Here is a 17,993-nt window from a genome sequence, read left to right on the forward strand (position 1 = left end):
ACCTGTATACAAGATGGTTTTCATTTTGTCTTGTTAAGGAAATTCATGCAATCTGCTCCTGACTTGCTGAAAGTTTGGGTGCAACCACTGATACAGTATGATAAATTGGAAACTAAGATTAGTGTTAATTGTAGTCCTTATCTAGGCTGTCTCCTAGGGAATCTTATATGAAGCAAAGAAAGAAAAAATCACAACAGAAAAAAAAATTAACTGACCAGTGAGGAAGACAACCACTTCTGAATATTTTTGTTAAACTTTCCAGGTCTTCAGTTTTGATACATAATTCTTCAAGCAAGGTAGCAAGGAACTGTGTATATCCTTTATTCTGCTGAGAATGTGCAAAAACAGGAATATTTTCTGACAAGCTGAAAGGCAAAAATTGAGTGTTTTCAAAAAGATATAATCTTACCATGTCAAGTAGGTTGATATAAATGTCAAATATGAATCAAGAAGTAATCATAACATCAATCATTTTGATAATAACATCAACCATAACATCAATCATTTTAATAATAATTCACTGAAATAATTTTTTATTAAAGTCCCAAAATTAATTTGTAAGAAATTAAAATAAGAACAAAAATGAGTCACTTTGAAATAGTGGCAAATTCCTACGACATTTTCCAGCAGTAATTAAATATTAAATTATCTTTGTCAAATGCAGGTGGCTGTTTACTAGGATTTGACTTTTAATGGTAAGGCTCAGGAAGAGAGCCCTCCAACTGAAAACTGTTTCTAATTAGTAAGTGTTGGGCAAGTCAGTGGATCCACATCAAATAAAAGGCAAAAAGGCATGACAAAAAAATCCTGTGGGATTTCAATTTTTTGGAAGTATCTTCATTGTTGAAAATGTAGGACTCAGATATCCACACCTGAACTGACTTTTCAGAAGGGAAATCAGTGGAACAAATGTAGATAATGCTGACATGTTCTAGGTCAGGGGTTTCCAAACTTGTTCAGGCTGTGGAATCTGTTACTTGGAAAAAAAAAATTCCAGAATTCCTGATTAAGAGGCAAAACTCTAGTGACAGAAAATTGGCTGTGTTCCATCAACTTCTCATGGAACCTTAGGGTACTGTGGAACACAGCTTGAAAAACCCAATTCTAGGCCTTACTGACACATTAAAATTATTAGATCACCAAGGATTAATGATATAGTCACCCAATATTATTAGATTTCAAATGCGAAAATATATTATATCCTCAAGAATGACAGTCTGACCTTGAAGAACTAGAAAACAGACAATATAACCCAATTTTTTAATTGGATGCGGGGAGGAGTAACAGATCCAGAAAGGTATCAGACATCTATTCCAGGAAAACTGGTACAAAATAGTATTAAACATAAAGCATGTAAAATAATGGATTTTTGTACAAAAGCAGTATGGCTTCTGCAAAACGAAATCTTGTCACCCTAACCTTGCAGAATCACAAGGATTAGGCAGCATACAAAAGTGAGTAAATAAATAATTATATGAATAACAAGGGTCTTGGAGCTTTGAGTACTCCGATTTTCAAAACACTTTTACAAGTTTCTTAATATAGACTCTTATTAATGCTTGTGAAATAAGAGGATATGTGTTCTTATGAAAGAGCAGTAAACAATGGCTTGTTGTTGTTTAGTCGTTAAGTCGTGTCCGACTCTTCGTGACCCCATGAACCATATTGCGCCAGGCCTTCCTGTCCTTCACTGCCTCCCTGAGTTTGCTCAGTTTCATGCTCATTGCTTCAGTGATGCTATCTAACCATCTCATCCTCTGCCGTCCTCTTCTCCTTTTGCCTTCAATCTTTCCCAGCATCAATATTGTAATACATTTGACAGTTGTTGCAGGGATCTAGCAGACTTTTCCTGCATCCGACACACTTTCTATTTACTTTGTAAAGCTTCTTCTTCCATGGTTTAATAACTGGCTTACTTATCATGTGCAACAACATTTACTACTGTCTAATCCATACACAGAATGAGTGTCTAAATGGATCCTTCCCCCCCGCCCCACACACATAAGGGGATCTTGATGGGATTGTGTATATAGATCAGAGGATTTCCAATCTCTATCTCACTGGGGGGGGGGCACAAAGGTATTGATGTGCACTTATGTTTTAAAGGTGCAGCATTCAATTCCTCCTACCTCTCCTAAAAAGTTCACAAGGAGCAAGATCTTTGCCTGCAACTTCTAAAAGCTGCTTCCAATCAAACTGGACTGAATTGGATGGACCAATTCTACAAATAATTATCATGTTGAATTGTAACAAATTCCTTATGTACAAAGTCCTAGTCCCACTCTTAAATTACTTTTTGGATTATAGCGTAAACCACGTAAGCAACAACTTATATTGAATATCCTCACCATATAAAGCTTTGACTAATTACTCTTTTTTGGGGGGGGGTGCCTTCAAGTCAATGTTGACTCCTGGAAACTGTCTGGACAAGTCCTTGCAGTTTTCCTGGCAAGTTTTTTTCAGAAGTGACTTGCCACTGCCTTCTTCCTAGGGCTGAGAGAGAGTGACTAGCCCAAGGTCACCCAGCTGGCTTCGTGCCTAAGGTAGGACTAGAACTCACAGTCTTATGGTTTCTAGCCTGATGCCTTAACCACTACACCAAACTGGTTCCTACTTACTCAACAGAACAGCTTTTTAAAAAATCAATTACATATGTTTTCAAGGCAAGATAAGTGAAATTGGTTTTTCTTCCAAGAAAGAATGGCTACCCCATTAAATTTCTTTAGTGACAAATATAGTGGTGCCCAAATACCTGTGTAATTGCCTACATTTTATACACAAGGCATTTGAGACACACAAAAAATGAATATGCTCGTATGGAAAGGCACATTCTATCTGATTCTGGGTGATTCAGCAACACCCAACTCTGAGCAGCCAGGAATCTAGCCAACACCTACAATGTAGCTCCAGCAGAAAAAGATCACTATTTTCTCTACTACTGATGGCAATGAGAAGTCAGTAGTTTGCAGAGTGATCACTGGAAGTAAAGAGGCTGCCCCATGGCTTCTCTGCCCCTCCCAACAACCCTTTCAAGATCATTGGTTTCCTGCAACAGGGAACAAGTGATCTGCAGGTCTGGCTGTGATTGTGGAGGGAAGAATTATTGTTTTTTTTTCCCACCCAGGCAGCTTGCTCCATGATTTTCAGGAAAGTAGGGTGTGCCTATGTAAGTATATATCAAAGAGAAAGAGAGAAATAAGTGGGCATGGGTACCCCTACATGTCAGAGCCTTATACATTTCAGAGACAAAACAGTTATCCTTCCCCCGAACTACATGAACCAAAAGGACCAAGAGATATAGAGCAGGGCAATTTCTCTATGAGTGAAAAGTACAGCATAATTTTGACATATGGAAATTAAAGTTCTAACCTGGAATCTATTTTATACTGAAGAACAAATAGTTCACATTCCTTTTTTATATCTAGCCTCCTAATCTCAGTTCTCAGTCTGTACCCCTTATGTCTGTGAAACAGAGAATTTGGATTTTTGAACTTGCCTTGCTCTGTGACATGGATTTCTACAAAACGCTTGGACTCTTCGCCACAGAAGCTTTTCCAATGATTATTTACTTTAGCTTTACCCACTGCCACAGGGCACATAAAATATGAATATAACTCTCAGAAGCTGCTGGTCAATGGGAGCAAGTAATCAGAACAGTGCGTTTTTTGAGCTGAGCCTCCATTACTTGAAGCAATCCAGTAAGTGAACTTAAAAATAAATAAATAAGCAGACAGCACATGAGGGCTCTGAACTTGCGGCAGCAACAGAAACACCAGCAAATAACAAGATATGTGAATCTAGATGTCATTTCCTCATCTCAGGAACTCCCTTGTAGTTCTGTAAAGCTAGGAACATATACGTATAGGCTGATATTTTAAGGAAGCCATTTTTCCCCCTCCATTAACAGCAAAGCACTTGGTGAAAACCTTTACAAAGCTGTCTAACAGTTCAATAATAATTGGGGTAGACAATCATCTCCTCTGCTAATGGGGGCTGTTGTTCCTGGGAAAGCACAACTCCCTATAGGTATTCCACAGGTGGCCATATTCGGCTTTGGAGCTATTGTATTCACTGGAGCAATGTTTCTCAACCTCGGCCACTTTAAGTTGTGTGGACTTCAACTCCCAGAATTCTTAAAGTTGCTGAGGTTGAGAAACAGTGCACTGGAGAATTCCCTCATATAAACCAACCTGGATGAGAAATAATCTACACCACTACAACAAACAGAACTATGAAAGCCACTAACCAGTTTGGGGGGGGGGGGAATAAAACATGCTCACATTCTGCCCTGATTGGTGCAAGCTGGCAAGGCTATGAATAAGACAGAGATTCCTCCACCTACACCATTTCCCTGGGAAACTTTGGCTCTGCTTCTGTACTAGTACTGCATACAGGGTGTCTCCAATGGCAGCCGAGCCAATTTTCATTCAGCTCAGCTACCCAAAAGCTCTAACTGCCAATGTTTCTGTTTTACAGTGAGCCCTTGAGCTCCAGAGAGCTGGGAGGGGGATACTTTCCCCACTCTGGAAAATTCCTGTCCATCTGCATGGTTCACAAGGCATCATAGCATACTAGTTAAAGGGCTTTTCCTGGCTAAATCAGCTGAGTTTCGTTGTTATGGTGGTTTTCTGCCCTCCCTCGTTGGCTGAGTGGAGAGAGCATAGGTCAGCTTTGGTCATCCCCACAATAGGGGCTGTTAGGATAAACTGTGCGCCGTTGCAGGAATACCTTGAAGGGTCTGAGTAATGCACAGCGTCACTAATCTCATTTAGGGTTACTCTGGAATTCAAAAGATGAATTGTCAATTTAAAAAAAAAAGAGGGGGGAAGACTAGGTCAGATGAACAGAAACCACTAATATTATAAAGTTGGCACTTTATACCTCATCTGCTTCTGGATCACAAGAACTTCTTGACACCACAACTATAGGAACAATAGTATTCTGTATGATCAATGGCAGACACAGTAAATTGTAATTTTATTGTTCTTGCTTTTTAAAACTGTAAGCCACCCAAAATCGTTTGAAGTTGGGCAGCCTCTAAATTTAACAAAATAAATAAATGCATAAACCTGAGATTTTCACCTTAAAGAAGATTTCAAAGTGATGTTCAGAACTTTTGCCCATATTCAGTTGCTTTTTCATTTACCCCAACCACTTGCAGGTTTTGCCCATATTGGGAGAGAAAATAATACCATGGAAAAATGGTTTTGAACTGTGTTTTCGGGGAAAAAGAATTCTGGTGTTTTGGAGGGAAGTTTAATAGAAGTTAAATTTAGAAGACAGAGTGGCACTCGAAGTGTGAAATAAAGGAACTGAATGCTGGACTACAACCAGGGAGATCTACTAAGACATGCAGCTCATTGAGCAATCTACGGGCAGCTACCTTGTTTCATCTTAATTTTCTTTACAAGGATATTGTGTTGGAAGAGGGAAGAAAATGGAGAGAATCAAGGTGGCTGCAATAAGGCCTTTGGAAGAAAAAGAGGTTATAAACTAACTAAATACAATCATTAAACTTACCCAATTTGGATTCCCCCCCTCCCCGTCACAGAGGAATGCTGAGAATATTCTAATAGACTTTCATTTTACACAAGGTTATACAGTAACCGAACAACCTAAGAGCTGAGTAGGTACCTCAAAACAGTATCTCAGATCTTCTGTAATATGTAGGAGTTCTGCTGTGTAGTCAATCCAGAAAAAATTCCTGAAGGTTGAAAATGTGTCAGGCAGTATGGGCATGATAATTCAATCAGTGTGTTGTGACTTAAAGAAACTTAGAATCAGCTGCTTGTAACTGTCTAGTTTACTTACAAGTAGCAAGGCAATTTTTTTCAAGTTTGTCTGAAAGTGACCTGCCTTTATCAGCAAGTGAAATTCCAAGTTTGCGTTACAGTACATCAACATAAACTATATCAATATTGGCTGATGTGGGTCTTCCGGGCTGTGTGGCCATGTTCTGGAAGTTTTGGTTCCTAATGTTCCTAACTTCCAGAACACAGCCACACAGCCCGGAAGACCCACATCAGCCATCATATTCTGGCCGTGAAAGCCTTCGACAATATATCAACATTGTTTTACTCTCTACATTTGATATAAACAGTGAACATTTTATCCCTCAACTTATTGCCCTCTGACACATAATGCATAATCCTTCAGCCAATGTAGTGTTGTCTGGGCTAACTGGGGATTCTGGCAAATCAAACATATCTGGATAACATGAGGTTGGAGAATGTTGCTTTATACCTTTCCACCCACCATATGGCGAATACATCTTCATATAATATAAAAAAGCTAACGTTTCAAAACTTTGTCAGAATGTTAAATCCCAGTTAAACTGTCTATTTCACATATGTTACACAAGAAAGGCTGAGTGAAAATTTATGTAAGACAAGCAACAACAATGAGCTATTATTAAATAAGCCATTAAGTGACATCTGGTTTACATGAAAGATATTTAGAATCCCTCTTCCTCTCTTCCCTTCCAAAATGAAGAAATGAGAAATATTATTTAACTATTTGTTTCCTTGTAAGTAAAAGGTGATAAAGCAATAATAATATGCAATCAAACATTCCAGCTTCAGAATATTTGAATTGTTCCTATATGAAAATAAATCTTAACAGCTTCTGAGCCAATCTCCATAACTGAGGTCTTAATTGGATTAGATAGGAGTGGCAGTAGCTATCAGGAAGAGCAAATGGGACAGTTGACAACCCTTGGAATGGCAGGTTAGAGAGCAGTTAGGTCATATTTCCAATCAGTAGCAAGCTACCTATTTTCAGAAGTTTACCCTCCCACTTACAATGAATCAGGGAAGAACTCAATAGCCTTATGCTCACTTTGTGTCCTTGCCTTTTGTTCCTGAAGTTCTCCATGTGTTGGAGCTGTGGCCTCTGGGACAGGAAGTCTTTTCTTCCTGTGTATTTAAAATTTAAAGTCCTGTTTGCCCACTGAAGGCAATTAACTCACAGTGGTTGATGGGCTAAGAGAGAGACAACACAGATGATAGGAGAGGTCAAAGGATTCATCTCTACTGTCCTCGTAATTCTAGTCACATGGAATAAATGCATGTGGGTACCCTTTCTGAAAAAGGTGTTTTCTTTTTATTTACTTTATAGATAAAATGGTACCATTGCCTATTCCTCTGAGTATTTCTGCAGCATGGAATCTTCCAGAGTTTTGGAAATGCTCTATCATTCCTGAATAGCAGTGCTGCTGGCTGAGGCTGATGAGAATTATAATCCAATATAAGGGCACTCACAAAATCTGTCTTTAGGCCAATTACTGGTTGGAAATATGTGACTAGCAATTCCAAGCAATTGGAAAAAGAGTCACAGCCATCTAGAGCACTCTCTTATCGAGTATGATCAAGAAGTTCACCAACAGTAGCATTCTGGCTTTGTATGTCTTAAAAACAATGTGTGGTTTTGTATGTATAAAACTTCAATTTTATCTCCTGATTCCACTCAGGCAACAAAATTTTATGTCTTCCATTGCTGAGTCCTGGCTCATTGTTTTAATGTCAAAAACTACCACGTCGCATCAATTAAAGATGAGCCTGTTTTAGGCTGGTTGGCTTAATAAGGCTTCTCCCTAGAAAGATAACTGTTATTGTATAAATACGTCTGAAATTCCTACTTCATTAAAGGATCATAATTACCATGCCTACCTGAAATAAAACCATAATGTTAAATTTCTCACTGTTGGTAATTCAGGCATCACCACTGTCACCGAAATAGTTTTTAAAAAATGCAATGGCACCAACATTATGGAAAAGGAGTATCCTGCAAGAGAACTTTGGAGATGCCCCTTTCCCCAAGAACACAGGAGAATCCAACCCTGCAATACTTTAGTGCATCTTATATATCATAAAATACAAAAATTAGGAGAAAAAACTTAGGAGGGACTGCCTGAAAGCACCTGGATGTAAGACAGCATGCCTAGCAATTATGGAGTACTAATCTGGGGGGAAAGGGAGAAAATAAAACCAGGCAGAAGGAGGAATGGGGAATTCTGGAAGAGAGCAGGATTCCATGGGACATCTTTGCAGAGAAGTATCCGCAGGATTGCAAATTTAGTTCTACAGATTTATAAACAAACATCATGCCTTTGGAGACAGCAAGTCTAAATAGCTAAGGAAATATGTTTATGTGGAAAATGTTTTCCTCAGCTATGGCATTTTTTGGTGCATATCTTAAAAATTCTGGGTAGTTCTTCATGCATAAACAAACAAACAAACAAACCCAGATAGCATCTTTGATTTTTTTGCCTAGGACCTTTAATAAATCATTACCGCTACATAATAACTAAACAATATAATGGGGAAAATTTTAAGGCATGTTTATTTAAAATGCACATTTCCCTCCAAAATCAGATATTGTGCATTTGTTAGAAGCATCCCAAGATGATGAGTGAAACATAAACCCCAAATGACCCATCGTGCCTCAGCTTAATCATGTTAAAAGCTTGTAATGAAAAAGATCCTCTGCCTTGTTTAATGTTTTAGAGTTCTGCTTTTTCCACACTACTCAGCCAAACCTGAAAGAGAGACATAAAATAACCTTACCAGCCTAAAAAGGTTATTTTATACTGTGAAAAGCTCAAGGTAAAGAACACAACTCTCAAAAGTTAAGTTCCACTAAAATCAGTGAGATTCACTCCCAAATAAAAAGGACGGCAATTTGGAAAAATTCAACAGTTTGAAGCCTTTTGTTTTAGTAAGAAAAGAGCTAAGTATGTTCTGCTTTTAATTTAGGAGAAAAAAAGATTATTATGGCCATAGTTCTACATGTCTTACTATGTAGTACTGAGTAAAACTACATAGGATGGCATTCAGAGGGGGAAGGAAGATTTATAGCATTATATTTTTAAGTAAGTGCAAACACAGCAGAACTGACTGGGTAGCTCTGTATCACCAAACTGACATCCTATCATTTCAGCTTCCTTCTACACTGATAATACCAAAAAAAAAAAGGGTTAATGAATCCTCATTAAAGAAATGCCGTGCATGCATCATGAGAAATGTGTAGGAAAATCTGCCTGATAAATATCTCAGAGATGGTGGATGATTTTTACGTTTTACAGTAAATTTATGATGCTCTCAGTGTCAGTTCCCTTTGCCTTTCTCAAAATGTAAGTGTGGAAGAGCAAAAACTCTGCCTTCATTTGTACTGGAAACAATAGAAAAACAGTTACAAACATGCACACAGAGTCACTTTTTGAAATAATATTATTTCAGATCCCTATGAAAAATTAAATATAGACTAGTTTATTTCTCTGAATCATCAGAGTATGCATAGGCACATATTTGACTGAAAAGAGATGCAAGGCAGTCCCAAATTTATTATTTTTTAAAAAGGCAATCTACGACAGTAACAAGTCCAACACTATAAAAACACGTTTTCTGATTAGTGATTGTAATTCTGCCATTTGTACATTTTTGCTGTTACGAGTTAGCTTTAAAATACTACCCACTTACAACTTGTGTTCAAGTTTGAAATAAAAGCTTGACAAAACATACTGACAAAAATCTTGTTAAAAGCAAAAAGAGTTGCCTCTAGAGAAGATTTTCCATTAGAACACATTAATATTTGATGGATGGTCTTGAATTGGAAGCATCTAACTTACAACATCAATATGCTGCATGTTTTAAAGACAAACTTGGAACTAGATTGTAGTGCAATTTAATCAACCCCATTTTATCTGAACAAAGGTAATTAAACCTTTTAAAAGGAAATGTTTACCTTAAATATTTTTATACCAGCCAAGGAGCAAGAAAACAAAAGGGAAGCACATGGGATTGTTTAGTTATTTCCCCCCAAATTTAGATTTTATCAGCTAGGAGTGTTTGCTGCTGAATTATAAGAAGAGATAGGCCTACACTTAGATTTTCATAATATTTGATGTATTAATAGATACTGAATTTCCTTAAAAAACAAATACCATTTTACTAATTTTAAGTGTCACCCATTTATCTTAAAAGAAAAAAAATACATGGAGTGGAAACTGTGTTTTATTTAAATTTTACATTTATTCTTGCATGTTAATGAATTCATATGATCTGTCCTGCACTGACATATGGTGTCTTTTAATCCAATAATTGGAATAAAAGCTAAAACTTATATTGTTTTGTCCAGTTGCAGGCCAGTTGCAAGATATACACTTAAATCAGTGAAGAAGGGTGGGGGGGAGGAGGAGGAGGAGGAGGAGGAGGAGGAGAACGATAAGGAAGAGCAGACTGCAGGCTAAGGGCTTGAATTTTACCACTCTCTTTGAATCTGCAAGAAGTGAAGTTAGTTACCTGAGCTAACTGCTCCCACTGCTGGCAGCCTCACCAGATGCAGCCTAGCTCAAACCCCACTGAATCACACAAATGTTGGCTATTTTCAGAGCTTTCAACAAAGATTAGTTTGCAACACATGCCCAGCTCACAACAGAAAAAAATTAATGAATTTAAGAAAACTATTTGGCCTCCACTGTCCAAATCAAATCATTCATAAAAACTGAAAGGACAAATACTCAAACTTCGCTTTCAAAATAATGCTTTGCAACAGGTTGTTGCACACATTAATTGCTGTGTAGGAAGGGGAAGGAAAACACCAACCCATATCTTCTATATTTGAAATTACAGACAATCTTCCACAGCCCTGCAACATCTATTCTTTTAGCCAAAAGTCACTCAACATAGAATCCAGGGAATAGGTTTTACGATTTTCAGTTTTAAAAACAGAAGCATCTTCTATTATTTCAAGGCATTTTTAAAACTTTTTTTTAATTAAAAAAAAACGCAGGGGAAATTCTGGCCTGATACTTCCAATCACTACCACATTGTTTGTAACTTTTAGAGATTGGAAAAAAGTTTAAAAACATGGTCTCTATTCAGAGAAAACTTGCCCTCCTTGATATAAACAGTTTTTTTTGGTCTGCGCTCAGTCATTGCTGACCCTGCAGTGACTGCTTGGACGAGTCCTTGCAGTTTTCAAGGCAACTGTTTTTCGGAAGTGGTTTGCCAGAGCCTCCTTCCTAGGGCAGAGCCCAGCTGGCGAGCGCAGGAGGCGGGGTTTCTGTTGCTTCGCGCCCTTTTTATCCCAAAGCTATATTTGAATATTTATGTCACAGTCTCAAAGAAAAAGAATGATAAAAATTAATATTTGACCAGGCATATAATCAGAGGGAGGTGGAGGGCTCATGGTTTTCATGTTCAGTCACTTCCAACTGTTTATGACTTGTTGAACAAGAGTTTGCCAGGGTTATCTGTCAGTAAGTACTTTTTTTAGTACTTGTAAGTTCATGCTCTTGATATCAATGGTAGCATCTTGTTAGATGCACTTCTAATCCACTTAGATAAATATATCATCTTGACTTTATGAATTTTATAGAATTATGTATTTTTAGTGTTATTGCTAGATCCTTTGTGAGCACTTTTCCACACTGATAAGCATCACAAGATATAAAACAATTTGTTTCAAGATTTACAGGATTCTGCTGGAGGAATGAAAGTCCTGAGTGGAACTGCACTGTAGTTTCAGAGCAATGGGTTTAATTAGGCCATCTGAGCCAAATTACTGGGGCAGAAGTTGAGAAGTAAATGAAATAACTTCTCCATGATTAATTTTCCCCCAACTCTCATGTCTGGTGTTACTAAACAGGGGCACTTATGATGCTTTGAATCAAAGTTTCTGGGTAGCCACTCAATTTAGCATTGCAAATGAATGCACTGATGTTAGATATTATTAGGAAGCATGCATATTTTTAAGGATTGTTTCTAGTTACAGATACAATGAATGCTATATATTCATCCTGCAGTAATATTCTAAGCAGGTTTGCTCAATGAATTAACCCAAGGGAACATCAATGTAAACTTTCATATCTAAATCCTACTAACAACAGCCCCCAAACCACTTCAGTATGACTCTCCCTCCGAACTATTTAAAATTAAAATTTAATTTAAAATTAAAAAACAGCATAGTTTGTCTTTACATACGATGGAGAATTGACTTTTGGAATTACACAGACCATTGCTTCTTGCCTACAGCATGTAGACCAGAGGCAGAGGAAACAGCATTAAAACATTGCTAAAATTGCTCTTAGATAAGCCTTGGAACTATAAAAGAAAAAATGTGATCCTATAGTTTAGGCACTGATTTAATCATTTATGGCTGCAATGTTGTTTGATTAATCACAGCATTTCCAACTATTAAAGAAATACATCTCCATATAAAGTAGTTTCCCCCCAACTACATGGTGCTTTTCTGAATCCCAGCGCTACTTGTATTTACTTGGAAGATCCACTACATTCAATGGCACATCTCTAGTAAATGTTCTTAAAATTGCATCTTTAATTATTGAATTTCCACACATGAAAAATATAACTCACTAGGGGTTTTTAATACAAAACAAAAAACAAAACAAAACATTATGGGTTAGATCCATGCTTAGTCATGTTAGAGTAAACCCACAGAAATCAAGAGCCTTAAGTTAGTCATAACAGAAGTGTTCCATTTTTAGAACAAGTATGTTCTAAATATATGTAAATCTGAATCTAACCTATAGTATTGTTTTAAATCAGTGAGTTATATTTGGCAAAGGTATAAAGCCCCATTCTCACTTATACTTCCTGTAGCACAAACATGTCCTGACATCACTGATTTTCCAATTTGGCTTGACAGCAGATAATGTCCTCCCAGCTGCACAGGTATTTCCTGCCTGGACTGCTTACCTAATTGTTGGGGTGGTTATGGATTCACCAAGCTCCTAGTTCTCTGTGATTTTAACCTTCCCTGGAAGAAAGGCCACCATGTCAACCAGTGGCTTTTCCCAGGTGAATGCTGGTTTGACCCATGCTGCAGGCCATACTTTAGGTCTGGTTTTTATCTCAGAGAAGGTGAGATGTGATCTGATTATGGGGAATACGTCCATTATCTATTATTATGGAGAGATCACTTTCTTGTGACTACAGGGCTTACCAGAGCCACTGATCTCTGCAGAGAGAATGGACTGATTAAGATTTTTCTTGTATACTGGTATTATAATGGAATTGATCCATTCCTTGGGGATCTGCAGAGACATGTGGATGGTAATGAAACAGTACCCCACCAATCATATTTTGTTTTAGCATTTCTGGGACGATCCAGTCCCCTCCAGGAGTGTTTCCACTTTTAAGATGGGCAATTAAATTCATTACCTCTGGCTTAGCGGCTGGAGGCCAGTCAGGAAGAGAATTCGCTTATTGGATATATTTCAGAATCCCTGAGTGTGGTTTGGAGCAATGCATGATACTGATTATCCCAGATCTCACATGGTATTAGATTATCCAGTCTAGGTCTGGGACTTGAAGACACAGGAGACACAGGATGGAGACCATGGTGTCTTTTTTGGCTAAGATTGATTCATTCTGTCCCACTCTGCCAATTGACTTGCCTGTCTTTTCTTATCCAGGAGAAGCTTGTATTTCTGCTTCTGAAAATAAAAGTTTTCTTGAGAGGAAGGATTAAGAAAAACAGTCCATTGTGGCTTTGTGGACAGCAATCACTAAGGCTTTTGCATGAATACACTCTTGATCAAACCAGGTTTTGGAGAATTTAGCATGCGCTCTTTGCACTTGCACAGAAGCGAACCTTATGGATTCCTGCATTGATCTAATAATATTGTGGAAATTATAAAAAAACAGCCTACGTTGCCCTGGGTTCAATCATAGCCTGCTTCAGCTGGATGAATATATGAATTCAGTATATGTATGTTCTAATCTATGTGACCATCTGGTGTAGAAAAAAAAATTGTTGTTGAAATTTCCAAGACATTTAAGGTCAGAGCCTTAACTTTTAAGGGAAGGGTGAAAGATTCTTGTAGGGAGAAATGGTCACTGTCAGAGAGGGAGCAGATGCAAAAGTTAGCACAGCAAGTGATCTAGTAATTAATACACAGTCAAGCATGATGACTCCTTTCCCTTTCCAGAAAGTGAGCTCTCCTTCCGAGTCTCCAGGAGTTTGAGACTGAGAGATCAAATTTAATGGCTAGTTACGCCAATCTCCATCCCCTTATATTAATACCTTGTCTTTGGAATTACATGAGCCAAATAACTGGGAATTGCCTGAATATAAATATTGGATATTGAAATTGGAGGATATAACTTTGTTGTCAGTACCCATCCTGGCACTGAAGTGCCCTGCTAAGATCATCTCTGCATTTGGGAACTGGACTGTCAGCTCTAGGAGCCAATCTTCAAGAGTGTCCCAAATTCTGTTAGTTTGTAAAACAAACCTACAGGAAGGAAAATATATATTAATTAATAGTAGGTTTAACACTATATTTTTTAACTCAGTAGCCAATGTGAATGTATTAAGGAAAATGGGGACAACAGAGTTACACAAAGTTTGGAAGAGATAAATATGGCAATACCCCTGTAAGCACAACCATGCTTCAGACTAGGTGCCACTGTCAAGGAGGCAGCTATGTAGCTGTTTAATTCTATGGGACTGAGCTCCCGTGTTCCCTGGAAAAAAAGAATTTCAAACTGCTCTCAAGATGAAATGCTGGGTTGTCAGATTTAGCATACCATCCAGCAATATTCCAGGAAAGCTGCTGGATGGACTGCTGGGAAGGCAAACAACATTTTGGAGAAGGTGACACTCTCTGGTGAGATGCTGTCTACACCAGAAAAGTTTCCTCTATCTATCCCAGCCCAAAAGCATTTAGCCAGCTGAGGAATCTGATCTTCATGAATCACCTAATTGTCAGTAAAATTGGTCTACTGGTTAATCACTCACTTTAAATTAGAGCTTATTCCAAGCACTTTCTGTCCTTAAAGTCTAGAGTTAAAATCTGAAATGAGATCTAATGTATAAAGTCATGGACAATAATCTCAATCACAATATTCATCTCCGTAAACTGAAAGTTGGAAATGTAGCCAAGCAACATGGCAGGGAAAAATAATAATATCAATATACTACAAAGGGTATCCTGTTCAGCTGTCTTTAGGGACAGATCAAATTAATTAAGGCTGGAATCCTGTAACTGCTTGCCTGAGAATAAGTCAGTCTGATTTTTTCAGCAAATATGTACATGACTGTGTCCTAAAGGAAGCGTAATGCAAATTAGTATTTCTGATAAAAAAACATATGGTTAGTCATTATAACCTATTGTCAAAAACAGCACTACTTTTACTTTTCCCTTTTCAAGACTTGCCAAGATACTATATTTGGGCCTTCTCTATTATGGATAGAAAATGAGCTAATACCACTTTTTCTCCTTGCCCACCAGTGTGAGGACAAAATAGTGATAAAAACTGCTGCCTCCCTTATACATGTGCAATGTATCTTGATCGGGAAGACTAATCAGAAGTCTGAGTGCAACAAGTAAAAGAAGCAAAATCCTCTGTATCTGAATTAAAGGAGTGCTCTAAGTGAAATCTGGCTGTTGGCAAGTTACCCATTCATAAAGTCCTTTCTAATTCTTCACTGTGTTTGAAAAGGCAGCCCATCTGAAATGTATGTTTTTTGTAATCTTGATTGCAGAGGTGTAAAGAGGGGCTCCTTATAAAGCTTTCAACAGGTTTGCTGAATCCTTTTTCATTCCAGGAACAAAAGCTGCTCTTTATGGCTTATTATTATATACCAAGAGCTATGCAAATCTTTCTGTATCTGTTGCTACTCCTACAAAGGAAACCTCTGGAGTCCATCCCCGTACAACCCATCTTCCTAAAGTGCATGTCTGACTCTGGTTTTTCTGCAGCGATCATGGGCATTTTGAGTAACTACCAAGGCCCAGTGCTTTAGTGTACTACTCCCAGAACATTTAAGAAGTCACTAAAGCTTTTAAGGGGGAAGGGGGGAGGAAACTATGCAAGTGCTTTGTAGATGAAGCTGACCACACTCCATTGCAACCAGCCAGATCAGATAAATAAAATGAAACAGACATTTCTGGAACTATCTTGAAAGCTTTCCATTAGACTGTACCAGGGGTATTCACTAGCAGTAGCCAAGTGCCCAGGCAGATGTAGAGCAACTCATTCTAGTATATGTTTCCAAATACTGTACTTTATTTGTATGTATTGAGCTACTTTCATTTGGTACTGGGCAAAGGTCTTTGAGGAAAAACTCATATTTGTTACAGACATTCTGTCAATACAATATAAACTCTTTAATGGTATGACAGAACATTGGAAGAACATTCTAAAATTAAGAAAGTAGGATAATTTTCAGCAATGAAATTGCTGGAACCAGCTTAGCTGTCTTCTCCAATCTAGATGCCCTCTGGATGTGTTAGGACTGTAACTGCCAAAATTCTTAATCAACACAGTTGAGTGAGAAATTCGGTAGTTGATGCCCCCTGATTATATTGATAGCTGATTTCATTTATTCACTTCCTGAGCAGGCCATCAGTGTTTTCTGTATCTACTGCACTTTCCTGGCAAGTGGGTCTTATTCAACATGCCATAGGGGCTAGTGATAGGTGCAGGTTTGGGGTTTTGCTACGCACTACGTGCACTCTGTTCACATTAGAATGGACTGGGTAATCTCCCTTTTCAATTTGTATATTTTCTTTTATCTGTATCAGTTCTGTATCAAAAACCAGAACTAATAGCATTCCTTTAGCTATGGGTAGCTAGTTATTGGCGGAAGAATATTTAATTTATTTCTACAAGAAACCTATACAATTGTGCTGAGGACTACTGTACATTGAAAGTACTTTGGAACTGACATCAGGAAAACAAAGAGAAGTTTTGATTCATATGATGAAAAATACCTCACACAACTTGAGCGAACTAACTCCATACTTAGTCCTCAAGTTCACTGGGTCATTGTGGATATCTATCTATCTATCTATCTATCTATCTATCTATCTATCTATCTATCTATGAATGAATGAATGAATGAATGAATGAATCAAATTTATACACCACGCATCTCACTACACAAGTGACTCTAGGCAGCTTACTCTTGTTCTATTTATTAAACTTTGCAAGTTTGATTTGAGGATAAAATAGATTAATTTCCATTTATTCTATCTTTTAACACCCTTAAGAAAGATTGCAGATGCAAATATAATTACCTAGTTGAAGCTTACCATATCATACTGCTTGTTTAGCATTGTTGCATTGGCTACATAGAGAAAGCTGCAGCAACACAGTACTGCCTTTGGTTCACTGATTTGGCGACAAAGGTTATGTTCTTAGGAAGTGTGGTCCTTTGGTTCTGGTGGTGGTAGGGATGTTTTTAAAGCATTTACAGCTCATTACCAAGACATACATATTTGTGAAGAAATCCAGCACCCTTTTATTAAATGAAGACACTTGAAAAATTCATAGGATCTGTTTCGCACATTAGAAACTCAATCAGAAAAGTGTACAGAAAAAAAGACAAAAGATTTGTTCTTACAGCTAATAAAAAATTTATATCAAGGCATTCAAGTAAAGTTATTTTCTGTGTTCTGATTTAATGAATCATTTGAGCAGTATCTGGCTAGTGTGACACTGATGTAAGGCTCATTGAAGCCTGTTCTAATGCCTACTAGTATTGCCTTTCTTGGGACAAAGGAGGCAGAAAAATGTGTCAGACTAAAGCAAGATCAAAGTAAGTGCAGTTCTAGGGACGGTAGGAGCTTGATTTGCAACATTTCTTGATGTATGAATGGCTGGTACACTATTTTATAGATTCCAATGGCCCATGCAATTCTAAAAAGAGGAAAATCAATATTACAGTAATAAGGAATCTCTAAAATAATATTTTGCTATCTTGTAATTAGAACTGAAAATCAGACAATGATTACTTGAAGTTTACAATCCTACTAAAAAGCTACCAGTAATTCTTAAGGGGAAAAATACATAACTCATGCCAAGATTTCTAAAATTGACCTACTTTACTAAATGCTTTTTGTTTTTAGGAAACCTTTTCCCCTTGAGCTTTAATGTTAAGGATACAATCTGTAAAAAAAAGTGGCATGCTTTTGTTATGTTTTCTGCACTTGGATCTCTTATTCTGTAGTCTTAGGCAGGCAC

The 17,993-nt window shown here is 37.6% G+C and overlaps 1 protein-coding gene across 3 annotated transcripts in view; it reads right to left on the bottom strand.

The window, feature by feature from the left end:
* The window catches only part of RPAP2 (RNA polymerase II associated protein 2), a 59,338-nt gene that overhangs the window by 15,170 nt on the left and 26,175 nt on the right, over window positions 1–17,993 (bottom strand). For all 3 annotated transcript variants that reach the window (XR_015798550.1, XM_025168361.2, XM_007430879.4), the window contains exon 12: window positions 216–365. Coding sequence is in view for 2 of the 3 variants with exons in the window: in XM_025168361.2 (XP_025024129.1) it covers window positions 216–365 (150 nt within the window). In the remaining variant the exon portion in view is untranslated. The remainder of the gene's footprint in view (window positions 1–215; window positions 366–17,993) is intronic.

Source organism: Python bivittatus, unplaced genomic scaffold, assembly GCF_059951505.1.
Source record: "Python bivittatus isolate LINGU-HERP-01145 unplaced genomic scaffold, Pbiv_v1 ctg000700_np1212, whole genome shotgun sequence".
NCBI lineage: Eukaryota > Metazoa > Chordata > Lepidosauria > Squamata > Pythonidae > Python > Python bivittatus.